The 18670-nt window shown below is 39.4% G+C and overlaps 1 protein-coding gene across 2 annotated transcripts in view; it reads right to left on the bottom strand.

Moving 5' to 3' along the window:
- The window catches only part of CREBRF (CREB3 regulatory factor), a gene marked incomplete at its 3' end in the record, with an annotated part of 53986 nt that overhangs the window by 979 nt on the left and 34337 nt on the right, over nt 1-18670 (bottom strand). Inside the window, exons 6-9 of one of the 2 annotated variants that reach the window (XM_080942477.1) lie at nt 17656-17845; nt 15455-15528; nt 14354-14476; nt 3450-8770 (exon numbers count right to left, since the gene is read on the bottom strand). In XM_080942477.1, the coding sequence (XP_080798603.1) occupies nt 8655-8770; nt 14354-14476; nt 15455-15528; nt 17656-17845 (503 nt within the window). Of the gene's footprint in view, nt 1-3449; nt 8771-14353; nt 14477-15454; nt 15529-17655; nt 17846-18670 lie in introns of those variants that run through there. The other variant, XM_080942476.1, reaches the window with a different exon arrangement.

The following is an 18670-nucleotide window of genomic DNA, read 5'->3' as shown; positions in this document are numbered from 1 at the left end:
GGTGGAATGAGGGAAGACATGAACCTCTGACAACAGCAGTACTGACCTCAACGCTTGCTAGTTGCTATTGGTGAACTTCGAAGCCACACTCTGGGAGCACTTCTCTACGTGCAGCCATTTTCTATGAATTGCTTCTGCCGTGTACCTGCACTTGATTTATCCGGCTATAGAAGTAGGAGGAGGAGGGCAGGGCCCATGGCACAGATGAAAGGCTTTAAGTATTTTATCTTTGCTCTTCTGAGGCAGGCTGTCATGTAGCCCAAGGTGGTTTCCAAGTCCCTACGTGGCCAAAGGATGACCAAGAACTGTTGATCTCCTTGCCTCAGTCTCCCAACTGCTGGAATTACAGGTACTGATTAATACTGCAGCTGCCAGACATGTATTTTAGCTTTACACAAGCTTTCCTATATCCTTTCTATCTCAGTGTGGTGTCACATGACTTTATCCTAGCCCTCAAGAAAGAGAGGCAGGGAGATCATCAAGCCAGCCTAGTCTATGTACCGAGTTCCAGACCAGCCAGGACTCGGCAAGAAGGCCTGTCTCGTCATACTGGTTTAGTTTCCATTGCACCAGCAGAGTTGTGAAAATGCCTTGAGCCCCACCAGCTCCAACACTGGGGTTCTGATCATAGTCAAGCCTTTCTTTTACATGTCTTGTAATGAATGAGACTGAGAAATGTTTCATTTACTTTGCTCACTTTACTGGGTCACCAAGCCACTCCACACCAGTTTCCAGGTGCCCTTTTTGTATTAGTGTTCACGCGAGTTGCAAAATGTGTAGACTTTTGACCTTGCCGATGATGCTTTCTACCTTAAAAAGGATTTACATTTATGACTCTTGGACTTGGGCCTATGTTAAAAAGTCCTTCGCACTCTACAAGGATTTAGGATTTTCCACACCCCCTCCTAGTGCTTACACTTTTGTACAACACTTGCATTCTTAGCCATTTTAAATGTATACAGTTCATAGTGTGAGATGCAGAACCAAGTTCACATTTTGTAGGTTGTATCTCCGTGGCTCCAACACTAAACGAGCGCCCCATTTGTTTCACCTTGGTTCTGGATGTCACATTAACCATGCTGTTTTTCTGTATATTTCAGACTACTTAAAAACTATAATCTGCTTGCCTGTCCACTCATGCACTAATTGTTTCTATACAGAGACTTCTGTATGATAAAGGGATAAATACTTGATTTATCCTCTCCCAGTGACTACAGGTTTCAACCATTTTTCCCTCACTTTAACACACTCTTGGTTGGTTTTGTTAAGATGGTGTCACATTCTTAATGTGACTCAGTAGCAGTAACTAAGTCGTTGGCAGGTCCTGGACTGGAATCCGGTGTGGATTTTCATTCGAGTTCCTTTTGTACTCCCCATATTACACTTTTCCATTCTGTACATTTCCTACTCTATAATCCAACCACTATTTTAAGATGAAAAACTTTTAAAGAACTAGGTTGCCATTCAAATCACTGTAATGTTCTGAGCAAAGCTCCCAATTTAAGATGCTGGAGAAAACCCAAAGTCAGCACTAGGTAGATTTTTCATGCCTTTGGACCGTCGCCTAAGCATCCTTCTTGAGGAAATTTCTATGCCATCGGTGTCTGCAGGACCCAAAACAAGGAGCTCCCCATACCTCTGCTTTCCAGGACATTTTGTTCTAATAAGACAACCCTAAGCTTGAGGCTGGAGACAACCCTAAGCTTGAGGCTGGGGAACAGTCGCACGTCCTCCACACCCAATCCTTCCGACTCCATTTTCCTCCTTTCGTTCACTGTCTTTGACTACTATAGCTTTAGATCTTTTTGACCTTTACACTCTAAACAGACTGCTTTCCTCTGCATGGGCATCTTTCCAAATACTGGTCATGGTTTGGCCTGGTCAACCTGAGATACGTATGAGTTGCCCTCAGAATGCCTCAGGCAGACTGGGTGTGAGCCGATCTCTTGCGTTATCCTTGGGTAGATACGGGGCTTGTCCTATCATCTGAGTGCTGTCAGACTCTTCTGTAGAAAGGACAAGTCCATCACCCTAACTGGGCCTGGTAGAGCGGAGGGCTATTAAAACTAGCATGGCTTAAGGAGTGCCATGGATATCTACTACCTTCTAATTCTGAATCGTTTAGTTGAATTAGGACAGAACGTCTCAACACTTTTCTTTCAAATTCTTCATTGCACCAGAACTTAAGAATTCATGAGTTAAACATGTATGGTGGTGCACGCCATTAATCCCAGCACCCAGATGGCAGAGGCAGGCAGATCTCTGTGAGTCTGAGGCCAGCAAAGAAACTGAAGGATGGACAGCCAGGACTGTTATACAGAGAACCAGATCCTTCACACCGCAAAGAGGAACAAAGGAATTCAGGAACTCATTAGTTGATGTATCTCATTGATGTTATCAGGGAAGACTTAGTTCCCTAAAGACTGCATTGACCCAGCTCACCTAGCTCCTAAGAGTAACGGATACTTTCAGAAGGGCCCTTGTAAAGAATGGTCTTCAAACTTAAGTCCCGAAGGAGAATCCACCCACAGGAAAGTACATTTACTTTGCTTTTTTACGGCCTCAGTATCAGTCAAAGGGGTTAGGTATCAAAAATGTCAAGTCTTATGTGTCTGTGTATAGGCCAGAGGTCAGCTTCAGGTGTCAATCCCTCAGGTGCTGTCCCTGTTTTGGGGATAGGTCACTGGCTTCCAAGTTTCCAAGAAGGTTCTGCTGACCTGTGGGCCCCCAGGATCCAAGTGTCCACATCAGACCTTGCTGTTCATTTGAGTGTAGGGGATGGAACTAAGGCCCTCATGTTTGCCTGGCACTCTAGAAACTGTGCTCTCTCCCCAGCCCCCATTGTCTTCTTTAACATCCCCACAGGATGTTATCTCGTCGTGTTTTATGGCCACAGGGAAACCCCTTTGGTAGACTGATTTGGTGGAGATCTCTTCAGTCCGTCTGTAACCCAGCATCTACACACCCATCCTGGCAGAGGAGGTTCTCAACAGATGCTTGTTGCTGAAGAACATCTACTTCTATGCCACCTTCATCCAGGCAGGTTCCACTGGCTTAGGTTCACAGCTCCCCTAGCCTAAAGACAATTTTGATACTTATTTTTCTTGAAGAAATCTCTTGTTCAACTTATTAACAAACAAATTAAGTATAAACTATTGTTTATAAAATGTTTATATCAAATAATTTCTGTATGGCTAAAATCTCACTGAAATTGAAAAGCCAGCTTGGGGTGTCAATAAACCTTAGCCCTCAGTATATGCCCCAGGGAGAGGCGGCACAGTCGGCTCCCTCCGCTCTGTGAGGCTAGCATAGTCTTGGAACAGGCTGTCTTGAGGAATGGATGGCGGCTGTGTCACAGGCAATGGAAAAGAGAAAAGACAAAATATGAGGCAAATGATTCAAAACCTTTTCTTTTCATATTTTTTTTTATTTTAAATTACAAAGGGTGCTGCATACACTGATGATTCTGTGTCTGACTACAGTGCTGACAGGTTAAAGGGTGACAGAAAACAAAGTAACCTGTGCATGGCCTTCTCCTAAAAGGAAAACTGCACGGCTATTAACCAATGTTGAGTCATTTTTAAACAGCTCATGCGTGAACAAGATAACAATTCTTTCTAGACAAGACAATACTGAACCCAATAAGTGTCACAGCTCCAGCTGGGGACAGGGAATAAACAAAACTACTGAGTATTTATGATCATATCACATACAGGATCCTAAGCGCAACTATTCGAAGAGGCTGCCAAACCATGGGAGCAAACACTTTGAATCCTTGCCCTTCCACGTTGGCAGCTCCGGAGTCATTGTTAACCACAAATGCTATGCCATAGGACATACTCTAGGGCAAGAAGACAATAGCAGGCAGTGGGAGTACAGTGTCGTAAACCATGTGGAGAAGCAGATACAGTACACATACAATTTTGTTACTTAGTTCTGAAAACAAACAAACAAAAAACCCCAAAGGACAAAGGGCAAGACACAGAATCAGCCCCACTCCTGGCACCCGGAACTGAGTAACTACACTGGGTGTTTACACTGCTACTAAAGAGGCAAGCCCAGTTTACACTTGGCACACTGAGACATAAACCTGGGTGCTCTTTACTAGCCACAAAGTCTTCAACTCCAAAATACTATTTGGAAGTAGCTGTGAGGTTCCATTACCTTATCACCACCTCCAAACGTCTCTTCAAAACAAAATGGCAATTTGGCATAGTGCAGTTCCTAGGTGTAATTTCTATTTCAGTCAGTTTGCTAAGCATGGGGACTATGCTTAAACACATAATCCCACTTGCCTGTGGAAGTGTGTAACTCTCAGTAGTACATTTTCATCACATTCCTCTAACATGCTTATTCCTTAAAACGAAACCACCATCCCTACTCCTGACGTTGTTACATCCCACTGTGTTTGAAATATTAAAAAAAAAAGACATGGAGTCATTTTCTCATAATGCCCTTATTTAAGATGACAAAGATCACGGTAGAATCCACAAGTATTACGGCACTGTGTGAGACTCATTTGTCACGATCCAGGGAAGAACAAGACTGCAGTTCTGTGCAAAGTTGTGCAAGTGGTCGCAGTTCCATGGGAAATGGTATTTCACAAAAGACTCCACTAGAAGCATAGTTGAGACCTTTTCCATTAACACTGAAATTCAATGCATTCTCAAAATTCAAGTTTCAAGATTTAGAGAGATGCTAACATTCTGTCACATAATTAACTAGAAAGTAGGTGAACAAAATTTAAGGAAGACTATATAAAGAAAGGGGACATGAGCTATGTTAATTCTTGCTGAAGGCAACTTGAATTATTTCTTAGGAAGTTAACTAAATCTTAGCAGCTAAAATATAGTTTAAATGTATGGAATAAAGAAAAGCACATCCATTCTTGACATTTTGGTGAATAAACTAACAGCTTTATTAATGAAGGCAAACATCAGGTAATTGTATGAATATTATATATAAAAGAGAAATTCATACCAATAGCATTGTATTTCAAAAGTACTGTACTTCAGTTTCTTTTAAAGAGACTTGTCATCTGTTGTAAAAAACAAAATGGGTACTCTTCTAAAAAGTTCTGGAAAACAAAATAATCACTTTCAAGCAGATGAAGTGACTACACCTGTCTGTAAATGCAGACTCTTGATAAGGAGTGAATGAAGCCAAGCATCAGAGAGAGAAGGACAACCTCACAAAAGCCAAAGAGAAGGGATGTAACAAGATTACTTGAAGGGCATTCAAAACTGGTCTCTCATACAAGTATAAAACAACTACAAAGAGAGGGAACTATGAAACCATGCCCATCTGAAATCCTTCATGATGCTTCTGGAATAGTTCTGATTCTCTTACAAAAAGGACAAAGTTAAGGTTTGGGAATTGGGAAGGAATGAAGATGTCTCATTTAAGTGTACAAGTAAGGCACAAGATCAAACCACACCCGAATCTCTCATGAAGGACGTGGAAAGGACAAGAACCATACATGTTACAGCACAGCAAGCAACCACACTGACTGAAAAACTCACACGCGACCTTAATAGGAGTAGTCTGGCATCATGCTCTTATGTGGGCACAGACTAAAGAATCCAGTGTATCTGAAACCAGGAAGCAGAAGGTTCACTGTTATTTTACTGTAGTAGTACTATAGTCAGTTTATGGTTGCTTCTGGAGCAGTGGGTTTATCTGAGGAGAATTCACAATGCCTTCACACTTGAGGGAAGGTTCTGGATGTCACGAGTGATCTGTATACCATGTATGAACACAGACAACCTTTAGACAGCTCTCACTCTAACAATTTCCACCCAAAGATACATGCCACAATTTAAAAACCACATCATGTACAACTGCTGGGTCTTCCATACTCGTGAGAACCATCGGTGATACACTAGGTACAGGTATTTTAAAGACAGTAGAGGAAGCAGTATGTTACTGGCATCAGAAGTACAACCATTTCTAGACGGTTTTAAATGCCACAGAGTCCCCTGGTTAAAATGTAAAGCTGCACAGCTTGCCTATGTCATCTTAAACAGCAAGAGGATTTAACTTGCACTCTACATTTTACTGCCAGGTTTTTATTTAGATCAAGTATCGCTGCAGCGTTCTGACCAGCCCAGGTTTAGCAGCAAATGGCAGGAATCATATAAAATGCAATTTTATAACAAAGTGCTTTTCTAAGATATACATACATATATAAATAGGTACAAAATAAAGTGTCAACATTAAAAAGATCAACTATTTAAAGGCTTTCCACTATTTAACTTAAAGAGTACATATAAAACACTGAAATGCACAGGTATAGAATCTACTAAACAAATTCAAAGGGTTTTGAAATGCAAGACCAAAAAATCAAATTCTTGTTTGCAGACAAGAAAAGGATATCAAAAAACCAGAATTCCTAACAGGGTAGCTAGAAAGGGGTGATTTTATAAACTTTACCAACTGAATCGTGATCATGAAGCGATATTCACTTGACTGCAAAACTGCTGTATTCTGGAACCCTTTCAAGACTTCATATTCTTCCATTTGTGAACCTATGGTTTGCTTTTTTCCACCTCTACTAAACCATGCCATGTGCGCTTATTATCTGTTAGGATGAATGAACTAACAGGTACATTTCCACCAAACACACAGGAACCTTGTCACAGTTTCAGCTAAAGTGTCAAGACAAGTCTTGGTTTCTTATGATTCATGATGTCAAAGAGGCAAGTAAGACACATTTTTGGATTGTAACTGTGTTCTCTAATTGAACCTTCATGTGCTATAGCTTACAAAAGGGGACAAGAAAAAGGAAAGAAACTCCTGTGCAGACCAAGGACAACTATTTTAGTTCTATCAAAAGGTGGTGGAGAAACAGCGACTGTGTCTGACATTTCAGGCTTTTCTTCTAGATATGTTTGTTTTTAACTTTTGAAGTCACCAGTTTTCATAGTTCCAAACACAAGATTTGAGAAAAAACAGTCAAGAAATGAAGGATGGAAGGGCCTGTGGGGAAGTTTATAATGCTGCCTTGACATAGGAAATTCTCATCAAGAGGTAAAGCTTGAGCACAGTTAAAAACTGACTAATAAAGCCGTTTACTCGAGCAAAGAAGAGCACCTAAAAACTAAATGTGATCATGTTTCTCAAGTCTAGAAACTACAGAAGATAAGTCACATGTAAGTTTGAAGAAAATACCTGTACAAAAATATAAAAATTTATAAATTTGTTTTAAGCTTGTGTTGATCTTTGAAAATATTACATGCACAATAATACATCAATTGGAAAAGTGGCAACTAAAGTATTAGATATTTTTAGCTCTTTTCTTTCTTTACATATATATATATACATAATACAATAAAAATAATCTGTATTTTGGTTGTTTGGTGGAAGTATACTACAATAAGCTAAATAAACTTTATAATTTTCAAAGTCAAAAACTATTTCATCAATAGCTTACTAATATGAAATATATTAAAATTTCCTACAATAACTGCAGAAATAAAAGACACCTAAGTGGCCACCAACTTATCTACTATGGAAGCAAACTAGAGGACAGCAAAATAATATTTGTATGTATGGATGCTCCTTCTGTAGATAATTGGACCCAAACAGAAATAAAATTCACAGTTGAGTAAGATCCCTAACCCTGACCTTTTAATTTTTCTTTTTTTTTCATACATTCATACAGTATCATGTAAGCTGTGCAAAACTTTACTTAGACTGGCAGTCTGCCATACCAGTTGCATTTGTCTTTGGTAGAAAAAATAAAACAATCGCAATAATGTGCAAGTATTTTCTTCCGGTCAAGTACCGAAATAGGAGTTTTCTAGAGCCATCTTTTTTTGTTTGTTTTTGTTTTGTTTTTTTATACAATACACAGACTCTGTGGCATATATCTACATTTCAACATAGTCCTATGTACATTCAAAAAATCTGAAAAAGAGTTGGAACAAAAAGACATTTAAACCCCATAATTTTCTCATCTATATATCTTGGTTTTCCTCATTAGGGTTTTCCTCATACAAAATATTACCAGTTTTAGAGTTTCCCCAAAATACAAGGCACAAAGAATATGCTTTTTTCTTACTTGCACAGACAATTATATATATATATATATGTGTGTGTGTGTGTGTGTGTGTGTGTATATATATATATATATATATATATATATATCATATTGAGCTCTGAAAATAAACATCTAAACATGGTACACACAGGAGTGCTGGGTGCGCCATGTACAAGTGAGATTAATGGCTATAAAAAATTAGAACAAAAAGCAGTCATTCTAAAAACAAACTAAATGGACTTTGAAAAAAAATGCTTCATCGGTATTTTTGTGTGGTTCAGAGCATAAATCCACCTTAACACTTAGCATTATACTAATATATTCACTCATCAAAAATATTCTGCTTCAACAAATGTTTACAGTCTGTATCTCACATTTACTTAATGTGTGAACTTCTTTCTAATGCCAGCAGCAGGGTCACTGGTTTATGCTCTGAAAATGCAATAATCAAGTAGTTTGGATCATGCTTCACTTATGTTACAAGTTCTTAAAACAATGTAACCTAATTATAAATGTTTACATAATGCTAATTGACATGCAAAACAGAATGAAAATTTACAATGGATAACGTGACAAAAACAGACATTTCTGACCAGTGGTCCAATGAGGCTGATTACACTTTTGATGCTGGTATCCTTAGTCCTACAAGGCCTCCAGTGGGGTTGCCTTCAGCAGTCTTCCCTAACACTTGGTTAACAAATTCTGAGGTTTGCCCAGCGACTGGGAGACCTGAAGAGAATAAAAGGCACACTTTAAGACACAAATATGGCGAAGGCATAAAGGAAAGGGAAGAAGTCTGAAGTATGATACTGGCCCCAAAACAGGGATTCCACTACTTGTTACTGCAGCACAGAAAATCATCCTATGGCAGACTTTACTCCCAAGAAGACCCACAATAAGAGTCATGAGGCACTTTAATGTGGTAGATGACAAGTAGCAATCCCCAAAGAAGCCTGAGCCCACTGACAGGCTGTTTGCTAAGCCTGTGAGTTTGCTACCTGTGTCCTTCACCTGTTTGGAATTCACGGTGTTCTGCAGTATATACACATACACAACTATAACTGTAAGCACAAAAGATACACCTGTCAATTTTTAAAATTACTGTATGCAATTTAAGTTCCCCTTTTTATTTTAAATAAAAATGAATAAGAAAAGGTAGGATAGAAGAGGGAGAAAAATTAGGAACAGTACAAGTATGCTGACGTCCCCATCCTCTTCATTTTGGATGGCCAGGTAAACATTTAATGTTAGACCTTAAATTGCACAGGTATAAGAATGTTACAGGTTTAAGAATTTTTTTAAGTATTAAGGAAATGAAACTAGGCAGGATAGCACAAGTAATCTCAGCACTCAAGTGGTTAAGGCAGGAAGATCATGGATTCAAAGCTAGCCTGAGCTAAATGAGACCTTGTCTGAGGGTGAAATGGGGAAATGGTAGCACATAAGAAAAAGAAGAAAGTGGAAATAGAAAACATTAATCACTAACTAATATAAAACAAATCATAAAGATACCAATGCTACCTTAACCATTCAGTCAAGCTCAGGATGACCACTAATACAGCAAACTCACACCACACTCTTGGCTAATCAAACAGGAAAGATCTATTCTTGTCAATAAACTTAACTCTATCTTGGGCTCAATCAGAGAATCACTTGCTCCTCAAGCAGGAGGACCTGAGTTAGTAGATGACAAGCGTGTAAAGAGTTGGGTTTGGTGGTATTTGTCTGCATATCCCAGAGCTGCAGAGTTGGAGACAGGAGGCTCCTGGGGCTTGCTGGCCATCCAGCTTAGCTAAAAGCTTTACTTAAAAAACAAGGTGGCTGACTTAAGGAAAGTCTGATGTTGGTATCTGGCCTCCACATAGGTTCCCACAATATATGCATGTATACACCGACAGAAAAAAATCACCCACTTTACGTGAAGAAACAGGTAAATCCAAATGTTGGGGTACTGAAAATATCAATTACTTAGAATTTTCATTAGAAAGGAGAGGGGGCTGAGAAATAGCAGGGACAAAAGAGATGTAATTAAATCCAATGAATCATTCTCAAATAGAACAGACACACAAAAACACACACAGGAGGTGGGGAGGCATAGCTGAGCAGGTGTCAGGGGTTTGTAAGCTTGGGCTTCATGTTAGAATCACATCAGTACTCATAGGTCTAGATATAACTCTGGTACTGTGGCTAAGACAACATACTTGCTGGATGTAGTAGTGCACACATTTAATCCCACACCTGTGAGTTTGAGACCAGCCTGATCTCCAAAGCAAATTCAAGGATAGCCAGGGATACATAGAGTGACTCTTTTAAAAACAAAACAACATGATTTTTTTTTTTGTTTTACGAGATGCATGCTGAAATAGGAATAAAGAATCATAGTACTTATAAATTAGCTCCAAATAGTCCCCACAAATACACACGTACCACATGAACAGAAATGATTAGGAGTAAGATATCAGCCATTGGTGAAATGAGGGCAACGAAACACAGACATGCACTGTGCTATTTTTTTCTCCTCTTCCACTGTAGGATCACATCTCAGTGCATAATGAAGATCTAGTAGTACTAACTCCTATTCAAACAGTAAGCATTTCAAAACAAAACAGGAGGTAAAACTCAAATCCCACTTGTTAGAGCCTTTCTCAGTTCTATTAAGAACACAGGGACCTACAGGCAAAGAGGAAGCCAACATAAAAAATAAGAATACCAGTCAACAAAACATGTATGAGAACTGTGACAAAGAACAGAAAACACATCTTTTCAGATGCCCACAAAATACCTAAAATTGCAATAATACATTTGGTAGTTAAAAAAAAAAAAACTCAACAAATAACACTACTAGTAATAAGCCAAAAAATCTAGTAAAAGCAAAAAACTTCCTTTCTTTTGGGTAATTTTATTCCACTTCTTTTTTTTTTGAGACAGGGTCTTGTGAAGCATAGGTTGCCTTGGATTATCAATGCATCTCAGGATGACCTTGAATGACCATCTTGCCTCTACCTTTGCTTCTATGATACAGATGTTAGGAGGTCAACACCACAATAGGCTGGGATTCTGTGATGCTTTAACAGCTGTCTAGAGGTAACCCATGTTCCTACAAGCAACTCCTTACTCATGCTTTCTAAGCCAAATAAATATACTGGTTCACCAAGGTAGACTGGTGAGAGACCATTGCTTTGCTCTGTTGTTGATGTTCATCTAGCATCAACACGTTAGTTCATGTCTCTACACACACAGACACACACACAGACACACACACAGACACACACCTCTCATAGAGCACCTACCATAGGCAGAGAGGAAACTAAAAACCAAATACTACTTTTGCACAATTTTAGTAAATTTAAAAATCTGGAAATGATCAGCTGACCTAACAAAGATGCAATGTTCAGCTTTCCATAAGAGAGATACAAGATTTCCAGAAGAAAATTTCTCTCTCTCTCTCTCTCTCTCTCTCTCTCTCTCTCTCTCTCTCTCTCTCTCTCTCTCTCTCACCAAACAGCTGCTTCAAATGTTCCAGCAAACCAGCAATACAAAGAAACCCCAATACTTTCAACTTGACAGAGATTGTGGTTAACAGCAGTTGGGCATTCATTCATTCATTCATTCAAATTTTTTAGGACAAGTGTTTCTTTGTATTGGCCAGGATGGCCATGAATAGACTGAAGTAATTTCGATGTCTAAGAATATGTCACCACATTTATTTTTATTTCTCCACATAAAACAACAAGTAGACAAACAAGATGCACACCTCAAATCCAAGCCCTCCTTGGGTACATAGCAAGATCCTGTCCCAAAAGCAATAAAATAAAATGAACTCCACAGAAAGTCTACCCCTGGAAAGCTGAGCTCAGTGGTGCTTGAATCTACAGTCCCAACAACCCAGAAGGCTAAGTAACAAAGATCACTTTGGCTCAGGAGTTGGAAGCCCCAACTACCTCCAGGGAACATGCTTCCATCTACTCTTTCTTTTTTTCTCTTTGAGAAGAGGTTTCCTTATGAAGCTTTAGTTGGCTTAAAATTGGGCTTTTCCTGCCTTAGCCTCCCAAGTGCTAGAATTATGGGCATGAAGCATCACACTTGGTAGAAGCCATTTCTAAAAATAGCCAGCCCATGGCTATTTTTCACATGAACAAGTGAAAAGGAATCTCCATGAGATCTAGACTCTTTTGCATCCCTAACTTTCAAGGTGTGAACAAGGTACCCAGATCTGCAAGACCCACATGATGTCAACATTAACAGTCTATAAGAGGCAAACAAAAGGAACCAATGAACTTGAGAACAAAAAGTCTAAAGCAGTTAAACAGGGAATTCTCTAGAGATTAGAGAATTCAAGTCAACAAGGTGTGTGTGAAACCACAGTGATTTTGTTCAATTGAGGAGTAAGAATAAGGTGAGTATGGAGAACTTCAGAAACATGCAAAGAAATTAAAAATAAAAATTGCCCTGTTAGAACTCTGCCAGGAGAAGAACTGGTGGTATCCACAATCACTGGTAGTAGAAGGACTGTAAATGAAACTGACAAGAAAGGTAGGAGATGTATGAAAGAATGAGATGGACCAGATAAAGCAGAACTAAAGACTGTAGAAAGTGAGCTGCTATTAACTGAAAGGAGAGGACTCCATGAAGCTAGAAAAGCTAATCAGAGCCAAGCCAAATGAAAAATGAAAAGATGTTGTATGTACACAATGAAATTTTGTAAATTCTGCTTGTAAAGAAAACTGCAATCAGACAGCCTCAGGAAAATGAGTGGATTTACTAAGCATTATGTTAACAAAGGTGACTCCTAAGGACACCTCGTGGTCTTGTGTCAGTCAATCCTAGCTTATGTCTATGAGTATGAATGTGAGTGGGGCATGTGGGGGTATGCTATAGAACTAAAGTAGGGTTCAGAGTGTGGTGGAGGACACCAGGACATAAATGACCTAGAAATGGAAAAGTGACCATAAGCAGTGAATAGAAGGAGATGGGAAAGAATAGAGGAGGAAGAGAATCAACAAGAATACATTTGTTTAAAAATGTCCTAACAAAACCTAATGTATTATTTTTGCTAATTAATTTTTAAATAAAAAAATTTCAAGAAAAAAAATGGAGCCACCAGAACACTATGAGGACAGCAGGGACCAACACTAGCATACAAGCTGTTGGAGAGAGCTCAGCAGTTAAAGCACTGTCTGATCTCTTGTGGAGGACCTAACAAGCGCCACAAGGCAGTTCACAGTCACTACAATTCCAGGGGCCCCAAGGTCTTCTTCTGACCCGAGGGCACAGGTACCTATGTGGTACACACACATATATGCAAGCGAAACACTCATACGCATAAATTTGAACTACAGGTAATAAGGTAGACCCAGGAAAAGCAGAGCAAAGTCAAGTAACAGAGACCTGCAAGCGCACACTGAGAGAAGCAGAGGCGAGCGTGACCTGAGGAGTCTGTACATAGACAAAAGTAACACACAACCCACCAAGCAATACCAATGCAGTATCAGTTCTTTAATAGAAAATATTTCATGCCAGAAGAGGAGGAGAAACAATCTCAAGATAAGCAAGGAAAGAAAATGTGTGCCAAGCCCTTTGTGACATGCCAAGTTATCTGTCTAGTATAAGAGAACATACACTAATGGATATACAAAAGCTTTTCAGTTAAAAACCAAAAAGGTAAATAGTAATTTTATCGTATAAAACTAAGTTCGCCCTCAAACTACTACATAAAAATTGAGATGCTTTTCAAAAAAAAAAAAATAACGAAAGTACTTTAAAAGAATACATAAGATCATCCATCTACTCAGGTCAAGCAAACTGCCTTACTGCTTCCTATATGCAATTTCACAGGCACCAGGTGATTTTCTAGGACAACACTGGAATTAAGACCTGCTCTTCATCTGAGGTTGGTTTTGATCGTACTCAAGATGGATGCCTGTCCTCTTAATGTGGCATGTCTGGGGTTTTCTGGGACAGCAAGAAGCTGCGCAGTCCTCAGAAGTGTGATCTGACAGGTGACTTGCTCTTACTGCAGCTGAGCCAGATCTGACCTTGAAGCATCTCAAATTTATGTACTAGATATTCCTCCACAGGCCACCAACCAGCCTCACATCTCCGTGCCTGCCTCCCTGATTCGCTCCACAGTGTACAATCTGGTCAGGGATGAGAAGCCAGATATGTAAATTTGTTAGAATCCTGTGAAAATACTGAGAAAGATAAATCCCTATCAAGAGGTAGGGGCAGATGGGGCAGGAATGGAGGGAAAGAATTCTTTGACTCTGGCATTGTACACCATATGCTGTTGTTATCTAACAATGTTCTCCTTACCGAGTGTGTCTTTAATGAGGATTTCAAGCTTCTGCCCCATGCTGGGTCCTCTGTCCTCTCTTGGATTCTGAACTCGGTTTACAATGTCTTGCTTGATGGAGTTGATTACAAACAATAAATTGTCTATAAGACAGAACAAAACCACTTAGAATTTCACTAACATGAGATAATTTACTTTTAATTTTATAATAAAACCATATTTGGTTAAAAATAGAAGGGCTGCACACACAGCTCACTGGACACTCACTCACCTTACTAGCATGCACAAAGCCTTGGGATGGATTTCAAACCATGTAAGAAAACAACAAAATAACCCAGAATCTGGGGAATGTCACAAATATGTATTATATTGGATATGATGGTGAATCTCTTTAACCCAGTCCTCAGGAAACCGAAGCAGGAGGGTCTCTGTAAGTTTGTGACCAGCCTGATCTACATTAAGTTCTAGGCTAGCCACAGCTATAGACTTGAGATATTCAACGACAACAACAACAAAAAAAAAAAAAAGAAAAAAAGAAAAAAAGAAAAAAAGAAAAAGAAGGAAGGAAGGAAGGAAGAAAAGAAGGATTCCTGGGTTTTATTACAATTCAGAAAAATCTAAGAAGGTCCAGGACATGAATTTATTTCAATGGGCAACTAACCTGAAAATCACAGATCTACACAATTCAAGAGAAGGGAAACATTCAAGTCAGCTGTCCACATTGGCTAGAAAGACAATGACAAGAAAGACCTAACCACGGATTAGCCCATGAGAACAGTAGTGGCATTAGCCTAAGGGACCAGAGATCCAGACAGTCACACTTACAGACAAGAATGAACTGATGCTAGGCATGTAGTATTCTGAATGGATAAATGCAAAATAGGAGAGAGAGCCTGTGGTGCACCCCATTGAGCCCAGCACTCAGGAGGCAACAGAAGGTAGATCTCTGTAAGTTCAAAGCCAGCCTGGTTTATATAGTAAGTTCCAGGACAGCTGGGGCTATGCTGTCTCAAACCCTGTCCCTCTACAATAGCAACAACAGAGGAAAGCCAAACAGTATACAGAGCTCAGGGAAGAATATGCAAACCAAAGAGAAAGTAAAGCTGAAGACTGAAGTTTACCATATTCAGTGTTGAGGCCCCACAACTTCACTTTATTAGCTTCATACTGGGCTTTCTTCTTTAACCTACAAGCTCTGTGAAAGAAAGAGCTACTATTAGTTCATTTTCCTTTTTAAGAGACTTCAGAATGCATTTCCTTAAAAAAAAATTTAAAATGAGTATGCTTCTTTTTATCACCGTCAGGAAATTTTCTTCCTCTTGCATCCATGTTAGAGAGTGAGAGTGTACATGAGTGTGTGATATGTGAGTAAGAGAGTGAAGAGAGAGAATGTAGGTAAATGAGTGTGTGGGGGGTGGTGAATGTATCTATGTGGTCAAAGGACAGATTTTAGAAGTTGGTTCTCTCCTTCTACTGTGGATCTGGAAACCGAACCTGTTCACAAGGCTCTACTGACAAGTACTCTGATCTGCTGAAGCCATCTCACTGTCACTTTTCCTTCTCTTTTTAAGATTTATTTTTATTTACTGTGTGTTGGTGTGAGAATAATGCTGCATGTTTGCAGGTGCCTGCATAGCCCATAAGAGGTCGTTGGATCCTCATGGAGCTGGAGTTACAGGTAGTTGTGAGCAACCCTGTGGGTGCTGGGAACAAAACTTGGGTGCCCCGAAAGAGCAAGTGTTCCTAACCTGAGCCATTTCTCAAGCCCCCAAATGCTTATAATAGTAAAAGTCGCTTGTTTATTTAATGCTTATCAAAGAACCTAATTATAAACCACACATCACCATTTAGTCAAATCGACATTAAAAAAAAAACTATGTTTTAAAAAAACTAAAGCTGCTATGTAGACACTTATTAAAGTGACTTTAAAAAAAAAGGAAACAGCACCAGACAAAGTCCAGCTGTTGTAGAGGATGTGAAGCATCTGGAAGACAGTTTGGTTGACAGGTTTTTTGTTTTGTTTTTTGATATTTTGACACAAGGTTTCTCTGTTGCAGCTCTAACTGTCCTGGAACTCACTCTGTAGACCAGGCTGGCCTCAAACTCAGACAGATCCACTTGCCTATGCCTCTTGAGTGCTGGGATTAAATATGTGCACCATCACTAGCCAAATGACTGTTTTTTGTTTTGTTTTGTTTTGCAAAGAGAATCCATATAGATTTGGGTATTTATAAAAAAAATATAAACTCATACCCACACAAACATCTTAAAGTCAAAATTTATAATAGCTTTATTCAAACATGCTAAAAAGTAGGAAGATCTCAAAGGCATTCATCTGGTAAGCAGACAAACTGTAGACTATTCTTATAAAGACTGTCTATACTGTAATCAAAGGAACCAGCTGTCCATGTGATGACATGAACAGATCTCAAAGGCATCCATTAAGTAAAGACAGACAGATTTAGGCTATTACAGTACTTTTCATCCACGTGACATTCTGGAAAAGGACAGATTACCATGAGACATTGTGAATTTATAAAAAGATCTTGGGGTATTAAAAAATGGCCTGGCAGTTTAGAGCAATGGCTACTCTTTCAGAGGTCCTTGAGTTCAATTCCCAGCACCCACACAGTGTTTCACAATCATCTGTGGCTCTAACACCTTTTCTGGCTTAGGTGAGTACTAGGACTGCAAAGGCTATATGGATGGACATACATGCAGGTAAAACACCTATACACAAGAAATAAAATAAATGAATGGTCGTGAAAGGATAATAGTGAAAGGTTTGTTATATAATCTTCCTTTTTGTTTTGTTTTCCAGAAAGAGTTTTAGTCTTGGAACTAGCTCTGTGGACCAGGTTGACTTTGTCCTCAAAAGATGCACCTACCTCTGCCTCTCTAGTGCTAAGATTAAAGGCATGTGCCATTACCACCAGGCTTTGTAAGTTTTTAAGGTGATAAGAGTGTTAATATATCTTGACCATGTTAGTGATTATTTAAATGAGTACATGTCTCAAATTCATAACTGCATACTTAATTTTATTATTAACTATATAGTCAACTTGACTTTCCAAAAAGCAAACCTAAGTTTTAAACTTTTCACTTATACCATAATGCAGTGAACTTACTTTGTCTGCCTCACCACAAAACTTTTTCTTAAAATCATAAATGCCATCTTTCACTTAAAAACAATAACAAAAAACAACTCACTATAGTAGTTATTTATTAAGTAATCTCTGAAGGTCACCTCTTCTATAAAATCTCAAGGTCTAATCTTACCTCCTAGAGACTACTCACATGGGTGAACATCATTAGAATTTACCTGGAAGCCAGCTTATTTTTTTCCTTCCTTGACCTTGGCCTCGCTGTTAAGGGAAGCTCACTAACTGGAGTCAGGTCACTGATCACCTTATTCAGCTTCCGTAGTTCATTACCAATCTGGAGTAGTTTTTTAGGGTTTGGAGTCAGGTCTTCCACATCAGTTCTCCGTGACTTCTTAACTGCATATTTCCCTACAAGTCATTTGAAAGGAGTGTAAGTTACATTATTTTAGTGAACAAGACATGGCAATTTCTATAGCCACCAGCAGCTGTTGCTTTTCATTTAGAGCTCCTGGTACACTTCGGGAGGCACAGAATGTCCTACCTTAGCAGGACTAGCCCTCTCCTCTCTCCATCTAGCCCTGTGGCTAGAGACATGACAATAACCTAGAGCTACAGCTCAGTAAGTAACACAATCATTGGCTACCATACACAAGGCCCCAGCTAGGAACAAAACAGGCTGACCCTGTCTCAGCACTGCCTCATTGCTGTTCTCCTCTAAGTCTGATTCCCAGTGTAACGAGTCCTAACTCTACATAGTAGGTCTAAGTACCTCACCACTCATCCTGGAACACAAGTTCAACTGCACAAAAATCCAGGAGAGTTTACCTAAACCAAGTCTCGAGTCTAGGAAGTGTTGCAATATCCTCTTTAACCCAAATAAACCCATTCAATGAAAACACAACTCAGTAATTAGGAAAACAAGCTGCACGTCTATATTGGGCAGATTCACCACTACACTCTCTATTCCCCTCCTAGGAAGTCCCTTATAACTTGCTGTGTTGCTTGTTTTTGACAGGTCAAGAACCAATCATCTCCTGGTTGTTTCTTGAAGGAAGTGGAGGAAGAAGGGACCAGAAATGATGGTTCTCCACGTTGATGGAGACTGTGTGCAAGAGGAAGCAGTTGTGACAGAAAAGGCTCTCTTGGATGCTCTCTCAAACTGCCTGTGAACAGCTGAAAACCCAAGCATACTAAGCATTTTGCTTCCTTCTATTTACAGTGACACAAGACAGG

This window comes from Micromys minutus (assembly GCF_963924665.1).
Source record: "Micromys minutus genome assembly, chromosome: 31".
Taxonomy (NCBI): Eukaryota; Metazoa; Chordata; class Mammalia; order Rodentia; family Muridae; genus Micromys; species Micromys minutus.
This window is presented reverse-complemented; position numbering and strand designations above follow the sequence as displayed.